The sequence below is a fragment of the Canis lupus genome, chromosome 13 (genome assembly GCF_048164855.1).
Source record: "Canis lupus baileyi chromosome 13, mCanLup2.hap1, whole genome shotgun sequence".
NCBI lineage: Eukaryota > Metazoa > Chordata > Mammalia > Carnivora > Canidae > Canis > Canis lupus.
This window is the reverse complement of record NC_132850.1, coordinates 1899745-1925115: the sequence shown is the minus strand read 5'-3', so window position 1 is coordinate 1925115 and position 25371 is coordinate 1899745. Positions and strand designations below refer to the sequence as shown.

The following is a 25371-nucleotide window of genomic DNA, read 5'->3' as shown; positions in this document are numbered from 1 at the left end:
CACCTGGGCTGCCCTAAATTCTACTTTTGAAACCAGTATTGCACTATATTTTAACTAAGTAGGATTTAAACTAAAACATAAAAAAAAAAAAAAAAAAAGAAAAAAGTTTGGGTTGAGGCTAGTATAGTTTCAGCTTCAGAGGCATCTGGGAATAGGAATGTTGGGTAATGGAGGATGACGAACCACTTGGTTTGGCTGGACTAGGATTGTGCAATTAGGGTATTTTGCACTTTGGGTGAGGTTTGGCCTGCCTCTTGCTCCTTCTGCCTCGCTTGAGTGACTGGAGAATCTGAGGCAGCAGCAGTAGGCAGGTTTGGGGAAGGTCGACCTGTGAACTTAGAGGATTCTAGACTTGGAAGAGCTGTGAGAGGCTGCCACTGCCCACTGCCTGAGTCTACTCTCACTGCACCGAGGACGAGAGCCACAGGTTGGCCATCTGCAGCAGGCCAGATCCATCTAAACCGCAGCTTTAAAATCTCGTGGGAGAGAGAATAGTGGGTGAGAAACAAGAACAACAGTCAACCTGTTGACTCAGTTAACTCAGATTAAAACTCTTTGACCTGAATTATTCAAGAATTTAGCAGCTGAGTTACTCTCGTTCTAGACTGGACTCTTGTGGGACTCTACCTCACTTTGTTTGTTTAGTGGAATTACCTAAATTTACAGCATATTCAGTGTGGCTGGACTTCCTCCAGGCCGTGTAATGTATCATGATAAGCCGGAAGAGGAGAGAGGTGTACTGGAAACGGCAGTTGCCCAAGTTCCCGCCTGGGTGTGGATGTCTCTTGTGCTCATCGGCTTGGTAACACCCAACCCCATCCCGGGTTTCACGGCCTTTCCTCACTGGGTGCTGTAAATGGTCCAAGAGGACCTCGCACAGGACAGTGCTAGCACCTGACAGGATCGCCCAGGTGATACTTGGTCACTCAGGTCACAGGGGGAGGCTCTATGGAGTCAGCTGCAAAAGCCTCTGGTGGGGATGGCATAGGGGACACACACACACACACACACACACACACTCCCACTAGTGAGTGGTATAGTAGTTGATTCTGATCCCAGAAAGTTTCCAAGGTTTTCCCAAGTTTCTGACCTGCATGGTAATGACATATTGTGAGCAAGTGCTTATTAGTCATCGGTTGCTGCGCACGTGACCAGAAACATGGCTTGTGGTTTTTTTTTTTTTAAGATTTTATTTATTTATTCATAGAGACAGAGAGAGAGAGAGGCAGAGACACAGGGAGAGGGAGAAGCAGGCTCCATGCAGGGAGCCCGATGTGGGACTCAATCCAGGGTCTCCAGGATCACGCCTGGGGCTGCAGGCGGCACTAAACCACTGCGCCACCGGGGCTATCCTTTTTTTTTTTTTTTTAAAGACAGAAACATGGTGTTTTATTTTTATTTATTTATTTTTAATAGGCTTTTTAAAAATTTATTTATTTATTTCTGATAGTCACACACACACACACAGAGAGAGAGAGAGAGAGGCAGAGACACAGGCAGAGGGAGAAGCAGGCTCCATGCACCGGGAGCCCGATGTGGGATTCGATCCCGGGTCTCCAGGATCGCGCCCTGGGCCAAAGGCAGGCGCCAAACCGCTGCGCCACCCAGGGATCCCCATGGTGTTTTAAATGAACACACATTTATGATTTCATGGTTTCTCTGGGTCAGGAGCTGAGGCACACCTGCCTGGGCCCTCGGCTTCATGGGCCACGGTCCGATTATTGGTCAGGTCTGGGTTCCGATTATTGGTCAGGTCTGGGTTCTCATTTGAAGGCTGGAGGAGGACCTATGTCCAAGCTGACTTAAGTTGTCCGCAGAATTTCAGTTCCTCAAGGGTGTTGGATTGAGGGGGCTGACTCTGTTTACCCACAGGCTAGTAATCAAACATTGACTTGAGTTCCTTGCCACATGGGTCTCCTCGACACAGCAACTTTATGAAAGCCCACACGGGCAAGTCTGCCAGCAGGATGGAAGTTACAGTCTTGTCTAATTTTTTTTTTTTTAAGATTTCATTTATTTATTAGAGGAAGAGAGAGAAGCGGGCTCCCTGATGGCCTGATGCGGGGCTTGATCCCAGGACCCTGGGACCATGACCTGAGCTGAAGGCAGACACCCAATCGACTGAGCCACCCAGGCACCCCAGTCTTGTGTAGCCTGAATCACAGGAGTGACCTCTCCTTTGGCTGTATCCTGTCATTTAGGAGCAAGTCATAGGCAAGCCCACACTCAGGAGGGAATTACACAAGGGCGTGGATACCAGAAGGCAGAAGTCATTGAGCAGATCTTGGAATCACTGCCACAGCGCTCTGCTGAGAGGGAGAAAAGACGGCCTCAGGTGAAGGAGGCAGTATTACGAAGTGGTTATGCATGGTGGGGTTAAAGTCACACATCTGGACTCGACTCTCAGCCCTGACAAAATAACCTCCCCAGCTGGCATTCCCCGCTTCTCCTGGGTCCCCTCTCCAATCCATTCTGCATACAACCATCAGCTTGATCTTTTGAAAATACAAATCCCCCTCACTCTGGACATTTCCTAACTACAGGAGCAAATAAATAAATAAATAAATAAATAAATAAATAAATAAATAAATAAATAAAACCCAAAAAACAAAAAACAAAACAACAACAACAAAAAACAACCCAACAACAACAAAAACCAGTGATTCAAAAAAAAATTCCTTCTGCACAATAAGATGTGCTTCCCGCACCGACCACCAGGTAGTGCCATTGCTCTTTGCTGCCTCAGCCCGGTACCAAGCTTAGGGAGAGTCCAAGCTTAGGGAGAGTCCGTGGCAATGCAAAGTGATTTTGGAGGTAGCATCTCAGGGTAGGGAACTAGCACCCACTGGTTCTATACAGTCACCATTTTCCATTCACCCATCCACTTACTCACTCAACCAATGGATAAGCAGTAAGTGCCTTCTAGGTTCCAGGTTCTGGAGAAACACACAGCTGAGCAAAACAGGCACCTGTGTCCAAAGAGCTCACAGTCTAGTGGGGGAGAAACCAAGTCGACAATTACACTGTGGCATAAAAAAGGCTATGAGAGTCGTAGGCATGGGATACTAAGTTAGGTACCATGGAAGGATGCCTAACTCAGCTTGGAGAATTTGGGAAGACTTCTTGGAAGAGCAGACAACTACCTAGGTGTTGCCAAACAGACAAGAGTTAGGGCTTGTATGGAGACTCCAACTGTCCTCTATAGGAGGATTGTCTTTGGAGTTTGGAGTAGGGTTCATTTTTGGTTGGAGTTAATTTGTGAGTGAAGAAAGGGATATCCTTTTAACAAGCCATAGTAACCAAACTAGTCCTGGCAGGCAGGAGGGCTGGAGTGAGGTATGTCCTGGCTGGAAAACTCTTACTTCTAATAGCTAGGAGGTAAGTAGGTGAAGAATGAGGGGAAAGGAATTCCAGACTAGATACAATATGACATCTGGGGAATTGCAGCCAATTTAAAGTGAAGGATGCGGGCCAGGGGCTATGGGAGAAGGGCTAATGGAAAGATTTGGGGGTAGGGGGTTGGTAATACTTGCCTTTTATAAACCTCTTTGGGTGTCAGAGGATGAGTGGAGGGAAGAGCATTAGGAGCTTGCATCCCTAGTCTAGGCAAGTGATCTGATCTAGGCAGTGATGGAATGAGGGGTACAACTTCATCAATTGTAGGATGGACTCTTCTTCCCCCACATTTTACTATCTGTGAAACTTGGGTGCTTCTAAAAATCAATGGCATGCCATAGTTTAAGTGGCAGCATTTTTTTCTTTCTTAGAACAACATAACATGATGGCGTGTCTTATGTGTCTTACAATGGCTGGTATCTTGGATTTGATGAAGAATGGCATTTTGAAGCTACAGTAGATTACATCTTGGTAACTAATAAGATAGTGGGGGATGAGTGAGAAGAAAGACTCTCAGATAATGCTTGAATTTCTGGCTGGAGTGCTGATGTGGCTGGTGGGGACCTACCCAACGAAACATGGAAGGGGAAAGCATCCCTGATATTTCCCAGAATAATGAGCCATGTCCAGGTTCCCTGGGTGTGAGTAGCAGCTGATGATCCCGCTCTTTCTCCATCCTAGCTGAATGGAAGGAGGGTTTGCTGTGTCCTGACCGTCTCGAGTTATCTGTCCGTCCATAGGCATCAAGAGTATTGGTGTTGTAGAAACAAAGATGATAAATACTGCTTCGTGAGCTTTCCTTCTACCAAGCATATCCATTATCTGATTTAATTCTCACATAACCAACCATCTATGAGGCACATAGTGTCCCTGTTCTGGAAAGCAGAGACGTCTGCCCGAAGATGAAGCAACAGGCCTCTGGTTATTTAGATCGAACATGGTGCAGGTCAGACTCAAACAGTCCTGTTAATGAGTCCCAGAGGGTCCCAACATACAGGTGTAAGGAAGTCAAAACACAAAAGTGACAGAGTAAGAGGTGCTGAGGGGCTCCTGGAGGAGTAGTTCACAGGTGCAGAGCAGGGAGGGGATGTCTATCAAGGCCCAGAGAAGCGAAGTAACGTACCAAAGGTTATACAACTCATGAGTGGCCCTAATGAGCCACAAGCCCATGTTTCTGGCACTGAAGCCTGTGCAAAACCCCACGTGCATGATAGGGTTCATCCCCTTAAGGAGCTGGAGCTTGGGAGGAAGGAGCCACTAAGCGCCTGAGTAATTATTTCTAAAGAAGCTTTTGATTCCGTGGACCACCCTCTACTGGAAACCTTTTCTCTTCATTTCGATTTGGGATATTAGCCTCTCCTGCCTTTTCCCCTACTCTGCAGACTACACTTCTGCCCCCGACACCCAGCTTTTGGACTGCCCTGGGGCCCAGGCCCTTGCCCTCTTTTCTTCGCACTGGGTGCTCTACTGTGTCCCAAGGCCCACATCCCACCCCTCTGCTGCTGGCTCCCCTGCCTGACTCCAGCCCCGATCGCGCCCCAGCTTCAGGCAGACTGGTTTACCCGGCGGCCTCCTCCACGTCATCACCACCCTAACGTGTCCAAACCCAAGGTCTTGAGTTCTGCCCCAGACGTGTTTCATCACCAGGCCTCGCCGCCGTCAACACCTCGCCCGCCCCGTCCGCTTTGGAGGCCAGAAGTCGAAGTCATCCTCCATTCTGCTCGTTCTTTCCACGGCTGTCAGCACGTCTTCCCTGCTGTCCTCAGAATACACCCCGGATCTGCCGGCTGCTCGTCCCCCGCACCCCGACTCCCCAGATGACCCGTGTCTCTGGCCTGGGCTGGGCGGCAGGCCCCGCTCACCTCCCTGCCCCCATTCTCACCCTGTGGCCGTCAGACCCCAGAGACCAGTAGCATTGTCCTTTAGACATAGGATTGGGGGGACACCTGGGTGGCCCAGTGGTTGAGCATCTGCCTTCAACCCAGGGCCTGATCCTGGAGACCCGGGATCCAGTCCCACATCGGGCTTCCTGCATGGGGCCTGTTTCTCCCTCTGCCTGTGTCTCTGCCTCTCTCTCTCTGTGTGTGTCTCTCATGAATAAATAAATACAATTAAAAATAAATAAATAAAAAAACACAGACTTTGGGTCCTAACTCTGCTCTCTAAACAGGACCCAAGAATTCCTCACTGCACTTAGAAGAGAACCCGGGCGTCTTGCCAAGGTTGCATGTGATGTCCCGTTTTCGGCACTCGCCACCTTCCCGCTGGCCTTGTCCTTAAAACAAACCAAGCTCATCTCTGCTTCGGTGGCTTTACATTTGCAGTTCCACGTGCCCAGAACGTTTCCCTCAAAATCTCGGCGTGGTGTGCGGCGTCTCATCACTTAGGTCCCCGCTCGAGTATCACTTCCCTGGCTTCCCTGGCAGAGATACCAGCTCGCCTCCCAGCAAAGCAACTGCGGCCCTGCTTCGTTTTCCATCGCATGTTTCCCTGAGCAGACATGTGTTGCCTTCCCCCCATGTGAGTGTGCGCTGGGCGAGGACAGAGCCGTGTCTGTCTTGTTTACAGTCCATCCCTAGCGCCTGAAATAGTGCCTCCCGCATAGTAAATACTCGAATAAGGAGGACGGATGGGCATCTGTATCTATGAACTTAGAGCCTGTAAAGGATCTAAGTTGGTGTCGCTAATAGAAATATTATGTGAGCCACATGTACGATTGTAAATTTTTAGTAGCTGCATTAAAAAATGGAAACAAACAAAAACATAAAGAAAACAAAAAAACCCAACAAGAAAAACAAAAAAACAAAAAAACAAAAAACACAAAAAACCAATAAAAAACACAAAAAAAACAAAAAAAAATTTAAAAAATGGAAACACGTGAACTTAAAAGTATATTTGATCTCCCCCAGTATATCCTAAATGTTAAAATTTCAACAAATAATACTAAAAAACTATTAGTGTGTTATTTTATATATGTGTATATATATATATACACACACATATATACACACATATATGCATATATATTTTATATATACATATATATAAAACTCTGGTGTGTATTTTCTTTATTGTATTTTTTTCTCTTTTTATTTCTTTATTGTATCTTTAAAAAGATTTTATTTATCCATTCCAGAGAGAGAGAAAGACAGCAAGGAGGGAGGGAAGCAGAAGGAGAGGCACAAGCAGATTCTGTGTTAAGCAGAGAGCCCAACATAGGGCTTGATCTCAGGACCCCAAGATCACCGCCTGAGCCAAAACCAAGAGTCTGATGCTCACCACCTGAGCCACCCAGGCGCCCTCTGGTGTGTATTTTACACCTACAGTACATCTCGATTCAGACTAGCCACATTTCAGGTGCTTAAGAGCCGTATGTGGCTAGTGGCTCCCACATTAGAACAAGTGTAGACAGACTAACTTTACTCTTCTTGCTCTCTAGCTACTTCCTTGTGAGATCCAGGACAGAAGGAAGCTAGAAACTTCTGACAGCTGGGGACAAGTGTCTTTTGTGGCTGCCCCTGCTTCCTCTGCCTCTTCAGAAGGCAGGCTAACAGATGCATGATTGTGTCCTTAGAATAATAATGGCGATGATAATGATGGAGTTTCTACTCCGTGCTGACCACCTCATTTAATTCACACAGTAATCCCATTTTACAGGTTGGGAAATAGGTTCGGGAAAGCAAAGTAACCTGTGCAGATTTACACATCTGGTACTGGGAGGTACCACCAATGTAAACTAGGTTAAGCATTTAGCCAGCACTGTAATCAGTATGCTGTGGTTTTTAATTTGCCACCAAGGGTCCATGGGGTACGGACAAATTAAGGGAAATACAAAGGATAAGAAGGAAGCTGACCCAACTCTTGGGCTTGGACTTGTTGCCTCCGCCCTGATTTTCTCTTTCAGCTTCTCAGTCACCTTAGCTCTGACTTTAGTGTTAGACTGTGTTCGGGTCTCAGCTCCATCAAATGTTAAAATTTCCTCTTTGGGAGAAAAGGAATGCTAATACTCACGTTGAGAACATGTGAGAAAGTCCAGTAAGATGATGATAATGTCTGTAAAGCACTGAGCACGGTGCAGGTGGCTGGTCACCACTCAGGACACGCTCCTCTTTCCCCTCTAGGTTGTTTGGAGAGGCAAAGTGTCAAAGTGTCACTTGACTACCCAAGTCCACCCCTTCTCTTGCATAATCTCCTGTGGGGTCCTGGAAGCCACTGCTACAGTAGCTCAGCATTAGGGCAGGAAGGAGGATGTGGGGCAGGTGTCAAGACTTGTCTGGGGAACCTGCCCAATATTAACAAGCTTCTTTCTGTAGCACACTATTCATCCAGTTGCCAAATTTAGACACCTCAGAGACTTCTCCCGCTCCTTCCTCTCCCGCACCCCTGGGATACCTTTCACAATGGCTCCTAGTCTGGTTACTTCCTTCCATTCCCTTCTGTTGCCGTCTAGCAATACGTCCTCACTCCAGCCTGCCTCGTCTCCTGCAGTATTACAGAGACCTCTTCCACACCAGCTGCCAGAATGATCTTTCTAAACCAACCTGACCATGTCACTTCCCCACTATGCTCAGGACTGAGTGTAAATTACTCGGCTGGTCATTCATCTGACAAATACTAGGGTGGATGGGGGGACTTACCATACGCCTAAGCAGTTCTTATAGGTGCAAAGACACAGCAGTGAACCAAACAGCAAAAGCCCTGCCCTGGGGGCCCTTGACAGCCTGGGCCCCAGTAACCCTTTGCAGCCTTATCCTCCCCAAAGCCCTTCCAGCCCACCTCCCACACGCCCTGCACTCCGGCCTCTTCACCTCCCAAGCCTTCCCTTGCTGGCCACAATGGAGAGACCAGTGGCCTCCTCCCAGATCTCTCTATTCCCCAAGGCTCCCGCAGGGTGGCCTAGGGCTCCTCGGCAGATTGAAGCCCCTCTTCCTGCCAACTAGAGCCCCCTGCCCCTCCCCTGCCTCTCGGGGATTGTGAGCTAAGAGCCAGGAGTAAGAGGCCTGGGACCGGGGCGGCTCCCCCAGGCCCTGGGCTGGCCTCCACCGCACCGGGAGCGGGGAAGGAGTGCGGCCCTCACCACCCGGGAATGCCTGGTCCCCAGGTGAGCGTGCGGGCCGGAGTGCTGTCCGCTATCTGCTATCTGCCCCGGGGTGGGAGTGGGGGGTGGAGCCGTCCTGGAGCCCGGGGCTCCATCTCTTCCATCTTCTCTCAGGGCGGGGCGTCCGGGGTGGTGGTGTAGCCGGTGGGGCCTGCAGGGCCGGGACGGGCTGTGTGCCGCGGGAGGGGGCCGCAGGGCCCGGGTGGGGGCACCTCTCAGCCGGTGGCCGCAGCGCCCCGCCCAGAGCTCGCGCACCCGGGTCGCCCCCGCACCCGGCCTCAGGGCCGCACCCCGGGCCCTCTCCTGCCATCCCCGCTCGCTGGCTTCCTCTTCTCCACTTTCTCCCCTCCACCCCCAACCGGATCTGACCCGGACGCCTCCTTGCCAAACATCACACGGGGTCACCGGGGCACATCCCCAACTGTGGCCTCCCTGCCCAGGGCACCTCCAGTGACCGCCCCCCCTTCTCCCTGGGATCCAGCCTCCAGCACCTTCCTCGGCTTGGCCGGGAGGGCCCCCTTCATCCTTGGGACCCTCCCTGAATGTCACCGCATCAGTGAAACCTTCCCCCTGCTGCCTCAGCAGACTTAGTCCGGTGTCCCTGGAGCACCCACAGCAACCGGGCATCCCCTCTTCCGGCGCGACACTGGCCACACGCCTTCATTGTCCCTACTCGGGCCTGTCTCTCCTACCAGACCCCTTGCTTCTTGAGGATGCAGCCTCGCTCTTGTTCTCTCCGCCCCACAATGCAGTCCTGGCCCCCAGCAGGCATCGACAGGTGTATTTTAAAACGAGTAAATGAAAAACAAACAAACAAACAAAAACGAGTAAATGGGGACTCCTACCCCTGGGTGGCTCAGGGGCTGAACACCCGCCTTCAGCCCAGGGCGTGATCCTGGATTCCCAGGATCGAGTCCCACCTCGGGCTCCCTGCATGGAGCCTGCTTCTCCCTCTGCCTGTGTCTCTGCCTCTCTCTGTGTCTCATGAATAAACAAATAAAATGGGTAAATGGAAAATCGCAAGCGTTAGGTAGATGCTGGGTGTGCTGAGGGTGTGGATTGTTGAGGGTTCATTCGAGAAGGCTTTGCGGGGGACAGACTGAATAGGCTTTGGCAGAGGAGAGGTGTGATTTGGAGCAGCGAGAGGATCTCAGGGAAGCACCAGACTGACCTACTTGGCTAATTCAACCATCACTGAACAACTTCTCTTGTCAGGCCTCATGCTGGGCACCGGGGACCTCAGCCTGCACTCAAGTTGCTTCCCTGGAGGAGGAGGAAGACAAGATGGGTGGTGCCAGTGCAGAGTGCCAAGTGTCACGTGGTGAGCACATGGCCATGTGGCTGCGCCGAGGAAGCGCCCCTCGCCTGGGGGGTTGGGAGGGTCTGGCTTCCCAAGGAGGACCACCAGCCAACCCGAGAGCAGAGGGAGAGCAGAGCAAGGCGCCCAAGAGAGAGGAGGCTGAGAGCTGAGCCAGCCTCATCGTAAGGGCTTGGACACCAAAGGACTCCATCCTGGGCCCACGGGCAGCCCCAACGGGGGCACAAAGTGTGGGAGTGGCGTGATCTAGCCCCACAGGCCACTGCCGTGCAAAACCTCAGCTCTGCCCCCCTCATCCGAGATACCTCTAAGCCCCCTGGCAGGCTCGACCCTTCCTCTGTGCTCCCCTGGCGGCCTGGCCACCTCCGCATTTCAGTGCAGGCTCGAATTCCTCTGCTCTACTGACCTCCTTGAGACAGGACTCCAGGTCTTGATCTTCTCTCCCACGCATGACCAAAGTTTGCTGAATGAATGGGCTGCTCCTTTCTCCTCTGGGTTTCTAGAGCCCTTATTCTCAGGTCCACATCCTTTCACACCAGGGACCTGTGCAATATGTTGAAAATGGCATTTAACTGGGAAAGAGGAGGCCAGAGTCACAGCCTGGCTCCATCATTCACTGGGACAAGTCACTTGACTGTCTTGAAAACTCAGTTTCCTATCTGTAAGATGAACAGAGTCTGGGAGTCCCCACATGGGTGCATGAGTCTCATTTTCCTGGGGAGACTAGACGTTCCATGAAGGTTTTCCCCAGCGCCTAGCTCAGTCTGGGCCTACGGGGAATACAGTGCTCCATCCTGCTGGGTGCTACACCCCAGAGTGCAGAGTAGAAGTGTGACCTCAAGCAAGGTTCTTCCCCTCTCGGAGTCTTCGTTGCCTCACCCCGCAAGTAGGGACAGTAACCCTCACCTGGCTGGCCTCATGGGGCCAGTGCAAACCATAGATGTGAAAGTGCTTCCTGAATGACAGGGATAATAGAATAGATAACTGTTAATTAAAAAAAATAAATAACTGAAGTAGTGCAGAATGAAATGCCCCAGGCACCTGCAGACCCCACCCCACCCCCGAGGGGTAGAGATGCTGACCTGCTGCTCTCCAGGCAGGGGTGGGCTGGGCTGGACACAGAGGTGTTAGGTCTTGCTGAGGTCAGCCCTGAGGCCCAGGAGGGCCTGGGACGGGGGGCTCCTGGGGAGGGGGTACGCAGCCAGCCCTTGGTTCCCTTCCCCTCCCAGATCGCTCAGCCAGGACTCTTCCTGTCTGACGTTTAGAGGGGCCCTGATGTGAGACGTCTCAGGAGGCTGGATGGCCTTGGTGAATGACACTGGCCTCTCATAAAGCCCCAGTTCCAATCTCCAAGCCCAGGGCCTCCCAGCCTCTGACAGCTTGGTGGCAGGGTTTATGGGAAAGGACCCTAAACTGTCTCAACTCTTGCCCAGACCAGAGGGGCCTGGGGCTAGACGCAGGGGCTGAGCCAAGGCAGAGGCTCAGTTTACCCCCCTTTAAAATGAGTGAGGATGAAATGAGGAGGAGGCTGTGGAAACACCTTGGACCATGTGTATCTTACTCAGGGGCAGGATTACTGTTCGCGGGCAGCATGTTTACAGCGACCAGGGGGCTTCCCTGTTCCAGAAGATGCTGGGGCTCTTTCTCCAAAAGAGGCTTCACGCCACAAGCAGTTTATGTGTAGGGAGGGTGTGTTGAGTCTTAGAGGACACACAGAGCCAGGGGCGCTGTGAGAATGGGCAGGGCTGCTCCCCCGGGGAGGCCGTAGCTGCCCCACGGGCCTGGCCCACTGAGCTCCTCCTTGGCCTCCTACCCCACAAACCTCCCCCTGCCCAGAGCTGTGCCCCCGGCAGAGGAAGCACCAGAATCAGAATCTGGCAGGCAGGATCGCCTTCTACTCACCTAGCACGTGACTTTAAGCCGATACCTCATTTCCCTGAACCTGTTTTTTCATTCGTAAAATAACGATAACACCAGCTCCTGAGGGCGTCAGGATCAGGAGAGAGAACATCGTGGAAGGCACCATGTGAACTTTCTGTGCCGTCCATGCTCCTGTCTTGTTTCTCCCCTCTTCCCCTGTTGGAGCTGGGCCTGCTGTTCAGGTCGGGGCCTGTCAGCACCAGGGCCTTGGGCACCTCCGCGGCAGCCCTGTCCTGAGGGCTGGACAAAGGAGCCTGACTCCACAGCTGGTCTCTTTGTGCTTTCTACCCCTCAGGGGGCCTCTCACCCCCTGGGCCACTCCTGGGAGTGAGGGGGTTACCCCTTCTCAGGGTTCTTTCTAATTCCTCTTTGGGTTTACCCCATAGGGATAAATTATAAAGTATTAAAAATAGCTTTGTCATTTTTTTGTAAGGGGCTCACCTATGACAAAAGGCTCACCTCTCAGATGGGAGTAAGGGCCCATACGTCTTGCCCCTGGGCCACGGGGGTACCGGGAGAGTCACCACCTGGGCGGGAGGGAGGTCTGTGCAATCAGCTGGGGGTACGAGGGGTACGGTCAGAGGCAGTGGAAACTGGCTGTGCAGGCTCACTTACTTTGCTGTTGCGCTTCCCCAAGACACGCATCCTCAGCACCTTTGTCTTGGCCTCCTGGTCTCACCCCAGTCTGTGAAACAGTGTTGGGAGGCTGTGGTTCTGGGATGAGGTCCAGCGAGCAGGAACTGCCTGGTCCCTGGGAGCCTCTTCTGGGACTCTTTGACCTTGGGAACCCCTTCGTCCTCTCCCCTGAGCCCCAGATCCGTGCACCAGTTTCTTCCTGACCAACAACCAGAGCCATCCCCAGATGAACGAATTCTCCTGGAAGGATGTTACCAATGCCTTGTCCCTGGCCAACATGGTCCTGGGGCTCTTCTCCATCTTCTGCAGCTTCTGCAAGTAGGTCTGGGGCCCAGCCAGCTCCTCGCCAAGAGCTGGAGCCAACGGCCTGGCAGCAGGAGTGGGGAGCCTAGAGAGCCAGGCACTGAGGCACAGGATCAGCCAGGGGCAGGAGGAAGTGTCGCAGGTTGGGAGTCAAGGGGCCAAGATCCTAGCCTCGGTCCTACCACCAACCTATGTGTGACTTTGGCAGGTCACATCCCTGAGCCTTGCTTTCTCCATCTCTAAAACAAGGAGTTTGCACTGTGATCTCTCTAGTTCCTTCTAGCTATGGAGGTCTAGAATGGTCTTTGTGAGAGAAATCAAGAGATTCTGTTCTGGTGGCCCTTACATCATCCTCAGATAGGCAGGCTACCCACTCCAAAATTTTTTTAAAAGATTTATTTTTTTAAAAGAGAGAGACAGCACGAGAACACAAGCAGGAGGAGGGGCAAATGGAGAGGGAGAGGCAGATTCCCTGCTGAGCAGGGAGCCTGATGTGGGGCTTGATCCCAGGACCCCGGGATTGTGACCTGAGCCAAAGACTGAGCCACCCAGGCGTGCCCTACCATTCCAATTTTTTTTTCATTCCAAATTTTTGATTCTTCAGTGAGAACATGTGAGCTGGGGAATATTTACAATTAGCAATCTTGTGGAAAATCTGAGACATGTATATGGGCCCCTAAAAAGCAAAGCAAATTATATTTTGTAAGCAAATTATATTTCTATAAATTGAATCATGTTTCAAGGCCTTGGCAAATCAGTTCTTGAAAGAGAAATCCTTTATAATGCAGATATCCTAACAGTTTGATTCTCTATGACCATCAGCCCGTGATATCTCTGGATCCGTTTCTTACCCATAAAAATAAGATGATTTTACTTGCTGGTGTTTTGAGTTTCCTTCCAGTTTGAAAAGTTTATGATTCTCTACATCTGGATTTGTGGGGTCTTATAAAGTAGAGCATACCTGCAGGAGAAAATCTCTATCTTCTCAGTTGAGTCTAATCTTCCACGATTAGAAGTTTTTATGGCCACAATGGTAGGCCTGGTTCCTATTAGACACATAGGTATGGATCCAAAGGAAGTACTGCTGAGGCTGTTTGGTGACACCTGAAGTCTGGGGTCAGGCTCTCTGCTTCTGCTTGGCCGTCCAAGCACTGCGATTGAGATGTAGACTTAGAAATGGCAGCCTAGGCCTGAGACTGCAGGGGCTGCTTTCAGGGGGGTCCAGGAGCATGTGCTGGACTGCAGCAGGTGCATTTGAGGTGGACTCCTCAAATACAGGGTCTGAAAGTGCTGTTGGACGTCAGTTAGAGTGTCAAAATATGTAAGACGAAAATGGATAGAACCACAAGGAGAACTTGACAAGTCCACTATCACAGTTGGATATTTCATCACCCCTCTATCAGAAATTGGCAGATCCAGTTGGCAGAAAATCAGTGAGGAGATAGTCGATCCAAATAGCACCATCAATCAACTGGATCTAACTGATGTTTATAGAATTTTTTATCCAGGAACAGCAGAATACACTTTCTTCTCTTCACACATCCAGTCTATAAGACCTACCCTAACCAATTTAAAGAATAGAAATCATATGAAGTATGCCCTTGGACCACATGAAATTAAAGTAAAAATCAATAACAGAAAGATAACTAGAAAATCCCCAAATATGTGGAGGTTAAACAACACAATTTTAAATAATACATGGATTAAAGAAGAAAACATAGGGGCACCTGGGTGGCTCAGTGGTTGAGCATCTGCCTTTGGCTCAGGTTGTGATCTCGGGGTCCTCGGATCGAGTCCTGCATCGGGCTCCCCACAGGGAGCCTGCTCCTCCCTCTGCCTGTGTCTCTGCCTCTCTCTGTGTGTCTCTCATGAATAAATAAATAATTTTTCTAAAAAAGAAGAAAAGTGTCTTGAACTAAAAGAAAATGAAAGTATAACATTAAAATTTCTGAGATGCAGTGAAGCAGTAGTTAGAGGGGGAATAATATAGCATTGAGTGCATATATTGGAAGAGAAATCTATTCTGTGAAAACTCAGAAAACAAACTCAGGAGAATTAGAAGATAAGCGGCAAGCTGGGAGAAAGTATTTGCAAAAAGTACATCTGAAAAAGGGCTAAAATCTAAAATAGACAAAGGTAGGGACCCTTTGGCTCAGCGGTTTAGCGCCTGCCTTTGGCCCAGGGCATGATCCTGGAGCCCAGGGATCGAGTCCCACATCGGGCTCCCTGTGTGGAGCCTGCTTCTCCCTCTGCCTGTGTCTCTGCCTCTCTCTCTCCGTGTCTCTCATGAATAAATAAATAAAATCTAAAAACTAAAATAAAATAAAATAGACAAAGCTTAAAACTCATCCACAAGAAAACAAACAACTCAATTAGAATATAGGCCAAAGACTTTAACAGGCACCTCACCAACTAACGGAGATCTACAAATGGCAAATAAGCATGTGAAAAGATGCTCCACATCACATGCTACCAGGGAGATGCAAATTAAAATAACAGTGAGAAAAAAAAAAATAACAGTGAGATACCACTACACACCCATCAGCCAAACCAGTTGTCCAGAACACTGATAACACCAAATGCTGGCAAGTTTGTGGAGCAACAGGCCTCATCATTGCTGGTGGGAGTGCACCATGATTCAGCCACTTTGGAAGACAGTCTGACAGTTCATTACAAAACTACACATAGTCTTACTATATCATCCAGCAATCACATTATTTGGCATCTATCCAAATTAATTAAAAGCTATGTCCACACAAAAACCTGCAGTTGGATGTTTATGATGTTTTGTTTACAATTACCAAAAACCTGCAGGCAACCAAGACATCTTCTAGTAAATAAACAGATGAATAAACTGTGGTATTTCCCAACAATGGTGTGTTACTCAGTACTAAAAAGAAATGAGCTATTGAGCCATGAAAAGACCATGAGTAATGTGAGAATTTAGCTCATATCACCAAATGAAAGAAGCCAATCTGAAAATGCTCCATAGTATATGATTACAATAATATGATGTTCTGGAAAAGCAGAACTATGAAGATTATAAAAAGATCAGCAGTTGCCAGGGTCAGGTGGGGGGAAATGAATAGATATAGAGGATTTTTAGGACAGTGGAAATGCTCTGCAGGTACCATAATGATGGATATATGTCATCACACATCGGTCCAAAACCACAGAATGTACAACATCAAGAGTGAACCCCGAGGTAATCTGTGGACTTTGGGTGACTGTGATGTGTCAGTGCACATTCATTCTTAGTATCTACCAAGAACCTGAATGTACTGTTCTGGTGAGTGATATTGCTAATGTGGGAGGCTATGTATATGTGGGGCAGGGGGAATATGGGAAATTTCTCTCACTTCCTTTCAATTTTGTTGTAAACCTAAAACTTCTCCAAAAATAAAAAAATGAAGTCTTAGAAGAACTGAAAAGAAGGGGGATATAAAATCGATAAGTAAGGCTTCCACCTTAGTAAACTAGGAGGAAAAATAAGAAATTAAATCCAAAGTGAGCAGAAGAGAAGAAATGGTAAAAATGAGAGCAGCCATCAATAAAATTGAAAATAAAAAATCAGTAGAGAAGATCAATGAAACCAAAAGCTGATTCTTCTTTTTTAAAGATTTTATTTTAAATAAATAATTTGCGTGGGAGTGGTGGGGGGCAGGGAATGACCAGGGAGAGAGGAAGAAGCAGACTCCCCACTGAGCAGAGACCCCCCAATGCAGGACTCAATCCAAGGACCCCGGGATCATGACCTGAGCCAAAGACAGATGCTTAACTGACTGAGCCACCCAGGCGCCCCCCAAAAGCTGATTCTTTGGAAAGATCAATAAAATTGATAAGCCTCTAGGCAGGCTAACCAAGAAAAATAAAGAAAAGCAGAGAAGACACAGAGTACCAATATCAGAAATGAAAGAGGAGCCATCACTACTGATCCCACGGACATTAAAAGTATCACAAAGTAATATTACGAACAACTCTATAAGATAACCGAAATGAAATGGACCAGTTCCCTAAAAGTCATAAGTTACCAAAACTTATGCTAGGAGAAATAGATAATCTAAACAGGCCTATATCTATTAAATCATTTGGCACAAACCCCTCATTTTACAGATGGAGGAAGAGAGGCCTAGAGATGTGAGGAGTGACTTATCTAAGAATTCACAGTGAGATGGTTACAGAGGCTGGCCTAGAACATAGGACCCTGTGCCCTCAAGTATGCCTGGGACTTAGAGTTGGAGGGGACCTTACTGATTATCCAGAGGCCTCAGGCACCCTGTTAAGACTGTGGGTTGAGAGTATGGCAGGAGTGTGTGCGGGTGTGTGCGTTGTATAAAGCAGCGTGTTCCAGAAAGAACAGGAGTGTGAGGAACATGCAGGGTGGAGGTACAGGAAGTGTGTTGGTGTACTGGGGGTACGTGGAGTAGTTGTCTGCTGGAGCCCATGAAGGAGCTGTCCTGCTTGGGCCTGCTGCCCTACACTCTAGGAGATGCCACTGTGCCTCCTGGATGCTTCTGATCAGCTTCCTGTTAGACACGGTCGTTGGGGCGATAACCAGACACCTCAGCCTCTGCTGCAAGTCAGGTGAGTCCAGGCCTCAGACTTCTAATCTCTGACCCCAGGAGCCCTCATCTCAGGTCACCCCTCCACCCTCTAACACCAGCAGGCCTTCATCAGTCATGGCTTCTGTTCATATCCCGCCAAGGACAGCAGCAGCAGCCCAGGAGCACTTTGGGAGCCCCATGGCCTAGGGCTAGCTCCTCCGTCTGCTGGCTCACTTGCTACCTTGAGCCATCCTTGCCCTGGCCTGCAGTTTCCTCATCTGCCCTGCCTCCCTGTCAGGGCCGATCCGGGGATTGGGAGTGGTGGTGATGGTAGGGTGATGGTGGTGGTGGTGATGGTGGTGGTGGTGGTGGTGAGCAGTGGGGAAATGAAAAATCCCCCAGCAGAGCAGCTGGTTTAAAATACAAGAAAATATTTCCATGTAAGATTTTGCTTGAGGAAAGGGTTCCACAGCTTGTCGGTTTGCATCCAGTTGTGGTCCAATCCTGGATGTTCAAGGATGGGAACCTAAGACCCGGGAGGAGGGAGGACTTGTCTGAGGCTGCTGGGTCAGTGTGAGCGAGGAGCCCCTGTCCTTGACCCCCCCCCCCGGGGGTGGAGGGGAGCAGCTGCTGCTCTCTGGGACCTCAGCCCGCTGGGCTCCACTGCAGCGCCCCCACCAGAGGGGACTAAGGTACGAGGCAGATGGGCTAAGTTCTAACCTTGGCCTCCTTGAGCAGGAGTCGAGCTGAATGACTTCACTGTCTTCACCACCTTCGGCCTGGCCTCAGCCCTGCTCCTGGGTGTGGACGGGCCCCTGAACGGGTTCCTGGCCATCATCTATGTGTTAGCTGCTACTTTCCGCCTGTGCTTTTACTCAACTGGTGAGTGAACCCCAACTCTAGCTGAGGGTCAGGAACCAGGGCGGGGGGCCGTGAACAACTCCGCTCCTTTGGGGGTGCCTCCTCCTTCCTTCCCTGGTGCCCCAGGCCAACCACAGGCCGCATTGGCAGGGCCCAGGTAGGGGGCGGCCAGGGCCCCAAGGCTCTCCGACTGGCCGTGACTTTCTCTCACTGTGTGACCTTTAGGTGCTGCCCATAGACTCCCAGAGCCTCGAACTAGAGGTCACCCTCTAGCGTCCCACAAGAGGGGGAGAAACAGAGCTCTGGCAAGGTCGGGCCCAAGGTCAGATGTGTGCAAGGGCAAGTGCAGGCCAGCTGGCCTCCTGGGACCCCACTAAGGAGCAGTCCTTGGGGCCAGCACCCATGCCCGGTCCTGGGAGCCTCCTTACCGCAGGGGGCAAGTGCAGAACCCGCACAGCACCTCCGTGAATCGCTAAATGCTTCATAGCCTGCCGCAGCCCCACGAGGGGGGACACGTGGAACGTGGGGCAGGGAAGACACCATGACAGAAGGGCTTGCTGGGGGAGCTGCTAACCCCCACCTCTTCTCTCCCTGGCAGGTGCTCAGCTCACCTATAAGGGCCTCCCCTGCCGCTATGCTTCCTGTGTCCTGGCCTCCACCTCCCTTCTGACCAAAGGCAACACGTTCATTCTCTCTTGCATGGCCTCGCTTATGATTCTCTTCATGATGGACCAGAGCTACTACCCGCATGATGAAATCCTGGAGTCTGAGAACTGGAAAAAATTGGTTTATCTGGGAGGTGAGTGACAATGCTGCTGCCAGATGTCACCAGTGGTCGCCTATTATTGCTGCTGCTCATTGCCTAAGGCTTGCTCCAGAGATCCCGAGTGGCCTTCCCCTGCCCTGAGTACCTCCCGGGGTCTGTCGTCATCATCTGGCCTCTCTTTACGTGTGTCTTGTCCATACACATGAAACCTGCCCCCAGAGAGAGCTCCCTTTTATTCATGCCATGATCCCCAGACCCAGGATTGGGCCAAGCACATAGTAGATGCTCAGTAAGTATTAGTGGGGTGTTACCGAGTTCAGTGGGGGACACCTACCATACTGCGGGGCTGGGAACCCACTCGGTAGACTGGACAACACATCCCACCCTGGGATTTACGGTCCTGGGCGGGGGGGCGGGCGGGGGGCGGCGGGGACGGCTGCCAGCCAGATAATGGTGGAAATAACTAGAAATGTGCAGTCCTGACTTGTTGTGGAAGCACGGGGTGCTCTGAGAGGGTGTCGGAGGGGACCTAGTTAGACAGAAATGGCCTGAAGGGTGGAAAGTATGCGTCAGAAGGTGACGTTTGCATGGAACCTGGGTGAAGGGGGTCAAAAGGTACAAAGTTCCAGGTAGAAGTAAGTTCTGGGGACAGAAGGGCCAGCATGGTGAGCACAGTTATTACCACACTGGGGCGTGTATGTGCAAGTAGCTGGGAGAGGAGAGCTTAAAAGTTCTCACCACAAGAACATGAAGTGGGACAGCGAGGTTCTTGTCTCAGGAGTCGAAGGATGAGCGAGGTTCTTGTCTCAGGAGTCGAAGGATGGATCTGGCAAAGGAGAGCAGGTAAAGAGGAAGGGTTTTACTGAGCAAGGCCATGGAAAGGAAGCTCTCGGGGGTGACAGGGTCCCGACAGGCCGCCAATGGGCCTCTCTCCACGGACAGTCCCACTGACCGGGAAGCTGTGGCCTTCTCACTCTCCCAATGACTTGGTTTGAATAAGGGCTGCCGACAGCATCTGTAGTGGCTTTCTCCTGCTTCTAGAGTCTGGTTATGCTTAGTTGGCCACAAGTGACTGCCCTAGGGAGACCCCACCTCTGATGCCCGGGGCAGGGTGGTCCAGGTTGTTCCTCAGCATTTCTGGGAGTTCTGGGAGTCTGATCACGTAGCCCCCTACCTGCCTCTCCCTACCTGGCCCTGCCTGTTCTTCACTCAGAAAACGTGTGACGTGTGACTGTGTGGTGGCAGAGGCTAACCAGACCTCCTGGACTGATCATGTCACGGTCTGCACAAACACCCCATCCTTACGCACTGCACCTTGGACTAATACAGGGTTATATGGCCCTGATAGCTCAGCAGAGCCGGGAAAAGGAAAAAAAAAAAAGAAGAAGAAGAAGGCTGTGAGATGGCTGGCTAGGTGGTTCTGAAGAGAAAATGCTATTTTGTGAAGGCCCTGGGCTGGAAGGTGCTGGATGCCTCGGTGCAGCCGTGTGGCAGGAACTTGCTGAGAGGTGCCAGGGATAGAAGCCCAGGCCTGAGGCGGCAGGTCTGGGGACTGACCCTGACCGAGCGGGAAGGGTGTCTGAGGGCAGCCTGAGGCGGTGCTTTGACCCTAACATAGAGATTAGGTGGCGGGAGGCAGAACGGGGGGGGGGGGGGAGGGGGGGGGACGGGCGGGGGGGGAGGAAAGCCCACCTGCTGTTGAGTCTGGGGTGGCGGCCACCGAGCAGATGACCGGATTTCAGATACACGTTGGGAGCAGAACCAGTACTAAGGAAGCCCTGAAGTCCCAGCCACACGGGGGCGCTGGGAGATGCCTTTGGAACATTCTCCCTGATTTAGGGTTCCTTAAAGGAATGCCAGGATTATTATTATTATTATTATTATTATTATTATTATTATTATTTCTTCTTCTTCCTTTCTTCAGATTTTATTTATTTATTTATTTATTTATTTATTTATTTATTTATTTATGATAGTCACAGAGAGAGAGAGAGAGAGAGAGAGAGAGAGAGGCAGAGACACAGGCAGAGGGAGAAGCAGGCTCCATGCAGGGAGCCTGACGGGGGACTCGATCCCCGGTCTCCAAGATCAGGCCCCGGGCTGAAGGCGGTGCTAAACCACTGGGCCACCCGGACTGCCCTCTGTAACTGCTTCTTACCCTTAGAAGTCGTCTTCTGCTAGATCAAGTGTTCTGGTTGCTCTTAGGAATGCCTGGTGGTTATCCCCACGGAAATGCCCTTTCTCTGTACTCTCCCACCCCTTTTGAGCTCCCTGAGGCTAAGTATCTGCTCTCTACAGGTCAAGGAGACATGGGTTTGAATCAAGACCTTGTGCAGGTTACATCCCCTCTGTCTCCTCATCTGAAAAACAGACTTGATTCTGAATCGCGGGATCATCGTGAAATGTTAATGGAACAATCTTTGTGACATACCTAGCTGGATGGCCAGTGCAGAGAAGTTAATCTCACAAGTACTGGTGCCCCTTGGCCTTTGAGTGGTGAATCTGAGATTCAGATGTGTTGGGGGTCCCACAAGACCACCACCCCCAGCTCAGTGATTCTCTAGGGGAAAACTTGTGATACATGTAGTCATACTCATGGCTAAGACTTACTATAACAAGAGGACACAAAGCAGCAAAGCAAAATCTGGAGGGAATCAGGTGGAGGCACCTGATTCTACGTCTTCACTGTAATTTCTGGAAAAAGTTAACTCAGTCTTTCCTGAATCGAGAGGTCTAAGTTTGGAGGGAAATTTGACAAAGCCTTCATTTGAGGGAACGGATGAGTGTGTGTCCATTTCTCTGGTGGTACCAAGAAACCGATTTCCTTGTATTAAGTGCATTTCATGTATTTCCAGAAAGTGAAATTTGTTATGTTCTGACTTTTAAATGGTGAAATATAAATAAATTTCACAATTTATCTGAAAAAAAAAAAAAAAGAAACAAACCAAGTGTCCTCCCTGTGGGGCCACCCAGCACAAAACTGTGACAATACTCATGAAGTCTTGTCTACCTGGAAGCTCTGTAGATCCTCGGTGCCCAAAGTTTTTATAGGGGGCTGGCCACATCAGCCCCTCCAGCCTAGCGGTACCAAAATTCTAGATTTGCACAGGAGGGAATCAATCTCAGCACAGTCTAAGCACAGGGAGCCACTCTTGCCTGTGAGGGAAAGTTCTGTATTGGCATAAGGAACTGTTCACTAGCTGTGTCCCAGGACTCTAACCAAGGGCCAAGCTGGTAAGCAGCAGCAGGCCTCTCAAAGGAGAGCTGTCTCAGGACTGCTGTGCTCTTCTGCATACATGTAACATTGTATTGACCATTGTCACATGTTAAACTGACACAATTAGGAATATATATATATATATGTATATATATATATATATATTTGATAGAAGAATTTAATACATTTAATGCTTTTCCTTCCATTTACACTATCATAAATTACAAAGTATTATTCACTTCACAAAATAAAACCATTTTCAGATAAATTTTTGACAGTATCAAGAAATACTACAAACAAATCTCTACAACTGGGAGGAATAACAATAGCAGGGACCCAGCAGAACCATTTTGACCCTCCCAGTGTGCCAAAGGAGTCCATCTAAGTAGCCCTTGGGACTGTCCAGGACAACAGTCACACTGCCCTCCATTCCAGCTCACTTATCACACAGTAACAATATATGTATTTCTAACAAGGGGTCTGGGCGACTCAATTTTATTCTCAGCTAGGACTGATTTCTGATCTGAATTTTACAAAACGGAACCTGGGCTTGCATTAGACTGCAATTGTCTAGTTACGGACAGACGCTACCTCTTACGTGCAGGGCTCCTGTCTCCTTGGCTCTGTCTCTCAGGCACCGCGAGTACAAACGGAAGGATGGGGGGACGGGGATGGGGGAGAAGAGGATGGGCTTCATAAAAGAGGGCTTCATAAAAATGAAGTGTTTACCTTTTTTCTTCTTCTAGGTATCTTCATGCTGCTTTTGTCCCCGTTCTCCCTAACTGCTTTTTACTGCTTGCTGTGGTCACTGTCCTACATCTTCTTTCCAGATGCTCTGTGGGGGAAAGCAGCGTGTCTCAGGCTACAGTGCCCAAGAAGCTAAGCAGCTTTGCCCGCTGCCATGGGCCTCTGCGGGGTCTGTGCCAGCACTGCGGGCCATGCTGGGCTTCATCCTCACTAAATCTTTCCTTGTCCCTATGTCGCCTGTGTGCTACATACGTGCTACCTTGAGCCAGAGCAACCCACGACAGGGTCATCAGCCTTCGCTTCCTCCTCTTTACTCGGGGTTCAGAGGCCCCTGGGGACAATAGTCGTTTATATCACACAGAACAGGAATTTTTTTCCCAAGCTGAAGTTGGACCGAGTTTGAGTTCCAGCCCTGGGTGCCCTTGTGTGCTAAGGTCAGTCCCTTGGAAAAAGGAGAAAAAACCTTTAGAATGGGCCTGTCTCCACCTTGGCCTGTCTGGTTGTTATCAGTCCAGTGGAGGGTGGGGCTGACTGAAGTGTTTCTTAAGCTTGCAGACTGGCTCTGTGGAGCAGAGCTACCCACAGGACAATCGCGTTGCGCCCTATAAATGTGCATAGGATTTCATAATTTAAAGTTCCATATTTTAACAGTCAAAGCATCTGCCTTTTCCTTCCGTTAGAAGATTAGACACACTGGCAGCTTGAGGGCACCACCTGGCTTCCATTTGGTTTTTTCCTAAACTATAAACTACTACGCGCTAGACATTCAAATGCCACTTCGTATTCTAAAATCCAGATTTAATACAAATAAGGAGTATTGCATGGAGTCTCAAAGTTGCCCCGCACAAGGAATTTAGGCCTGCTGAAGGCAGTGACCCCCCAGCACTGCCTCTGGACCTTGCACCTCCAGACGGTATACCAAAGGATTATTGGCTAGTCTGGCCGCTTCCTCAACTACGGAGCCAGGGAACTTTTTATCTAATTTCTTGAAGTTTGCAGAACAATGTATTTGGTAGATATACATTAAGCCTAAAGTTAGATTTTTAAAAATAACAATCCAGTGAATCACATGGCTACAATCTGGCTTTAAAGGAACAGATAGCACCCTCCTGCTCCCCCCTGCTCTCTATCCATATCTCTGTTATGTCATTTATATTTTTTTCATGGGTGAATGAATATGTCTGTGTCCCACCAGAGTTTAGGCTCCTTCAATTGACATTTTTAAAATTTCTGCTGCTTACCACAGTACCTGGTATTCAAAAATGTAGATGAATTGACTTCCTTGTACATTCTAGCGGGTAATGTACAAGATTACTATGACGTAGCAAAAATCTTACATATATGCACCTATATACACATACAGATATGTGATGTCCTTTGGTACTATACCCTCATTTCAGAATGCAACATCAAAATATTTAGGAAGTGCGGCTCCAGAACTGTGTTCACCTAAGCTCTTAGAAGCCAGCACCCAGCAGTGCTTAGATATAGTAGATGCTCAAAAAATACTTACTGTATTCTGAATCAACCAGATATCGCCCAGAAACCCACTACTGAAGATTAGCTGATGTTGTCCTCTTCTGGAGCCACATAGTTATCAGATTTGGCCTCAAAAGATTCTGGCTGCTTCTAAAACTTGAAACTACGTTCAAAGAAGAAGATGCAATTCTGAAAGAGGATTTCTATGTCACTTTTGAGCCATACCAGCCCAATTAAAAGAAATATGTAGACCCCCCCGCCCCAAAGGGGGACTGCTTTGAAAAGAAAAATATCCATTTGGATATGTAAATAGTGCTTTGCTTGTAACAACAATAATTCATACTTCATTGCCTCAAACAGAAATTTAGGTTAGTGATGCAAGGATAGTTCTAGTTCAGTTGAGAGTCTCTACATTTAACAGAGGGATATGTGTCCTTCTAACTACATGGAAGTAAGACTGCCCTTCTACACTGGTTCCAAGGACTTAGGATTCTAATGCTAACCATGCAGACCTTTACTTCCTCAGTTAGAAATAAAACTTAAAACATAGAACAGCTAAAATAGAACATGTTCTAAAATGAAATGAAATGAAATAAAATAATAAAATAAAATAAAAATAAAATGTTCTAATGTAGAATAGCTCTCAGGAATAGGTGGGAAGTCTGAGACTTTAAAAATGTACTTCTCCACAAAGATAAACTCAAAATGGATGAAAGATCTAAATGTGAGACAAGATTCCATCAAAATCCTAGAGAAGAACACAGGCAACACCCTTTTTGAACTCGGCCATAGTAACTTCTTGCAAGATACATCCACGAAGGCAAAAGAAACAAAAGCAAAAATGAACTATTGGGACTTCATCAAGATAAGAAGCTTTTGCACAGCAAAGGATACAGTCAACAAAACTCAAAGACAACCTACAGAATGGGAGAAGATATTTGCAAATGACATATCAGATAAAGGGCTAGTTTCCAAGATCTATAAAGAACTTATTAAACTCAACACCAAAGAAACAAACAATCCAATCATGAAATGGGCAAAAGACATGAACAGAAATCTCACAGAGGAAGACATAGACATGGCCAA

The 25371-nt window shown here is 49.1% G+C and overlaps 1 protein-coding gene and 2 long non-coding RNA genes across 7 annotated transcripts; 1 reads left to right on the top strand and 2 right to left on the bottom strand.

Moving 5' to 3' along the window:
* Positions 1-1227: 1227 nt before the first annotated feature.
* Positions 1228-8443, bottom strand: LOC140602316 (uncharacterized). Of its 3 annotated transcripts, none has more exons than XR_012005274.1 (4): positions 8034-8443; positions 7408-7513; positions 2890-2991; positions 1228-2309 (listed from the first exon to the last, which is right to left on the bottom strand). It is a non-coding gene; the product is annotated as an uncharacterized lncRNA (long non-coding RNA). The 3 variants fall into 3 exon arrangements; XR_012005275.1 differs by having other exon boundaries at positions 8205-8443; XR_012005272.1 differs by having other exon boundaries at positions 7408-8443.
* On the top strand, positions 8351-23037 carry TMEM269 (transmembrane protein 269). 3 transcript variants are annotated; one of them, XM_072771607.1, is made up of 7 exons: positions 8351-8497; positions 9710-9815; positions 12548-12686; positions 17158-17255; positions 17954-18097; positions 18675-18875; positions 22806-23037. In XM_072771607.1, exons 1-7 carry the CDS (start codon positions 8483-8485, stop codon positions 22940-22942), a joined length of 840 nt encoding a protein of 279 aa, XP_072627708.1. In that variant the 5' UTR covers positions 8351-8482; the 3' UTR covers positions 22943-23037. The 3 variants fall into 3 exon arrangements, with proteins under 3 accessions (XP_072627708.1, XP_072627709.1, XP_072627706.1); XM_072771608.1 differs by having other exon boundaries at positions 12542-12686; positions 22890-23037; XM_072771605.1 differs by having other exon boundaries at positions 12542-12686.
* LOC140602315 (uncharacterized) lies at positions 12369-24794 on the bottom strand. Its single transcript, XR_012005271.1, has 3 exons — positions 24320-24794; positions 22789-22894; positions 12369-14232 (listed from the first exon to the last, which is right to left on the bottom strand). It is a non-coding gene; the product is annotated as an uncharacterized lncRNA (long non-coding RNA).
* Between the last annotated feature and the right edge of the window lie 577 nt (positions 24795-25371).

Coding starts and splice junctions, on each gene's coding strand:
- TMEM269 (XM_072771605.1), top strand. Junction 18,098..18,674: donor CCTGTGCTTTTACTCAACTG/GTGAGTGAACCC, acceptor TCTCCCTGGCAG/GTGCTCAGCTCACCTATAAG. Junction 18,876..22,805: donor AAAATTGGTTTATCTGGGAG/GTGAGTGACAAT, acceptor TTCTTCTTCTAG/GTATCTTCATGCTGCTTTTG.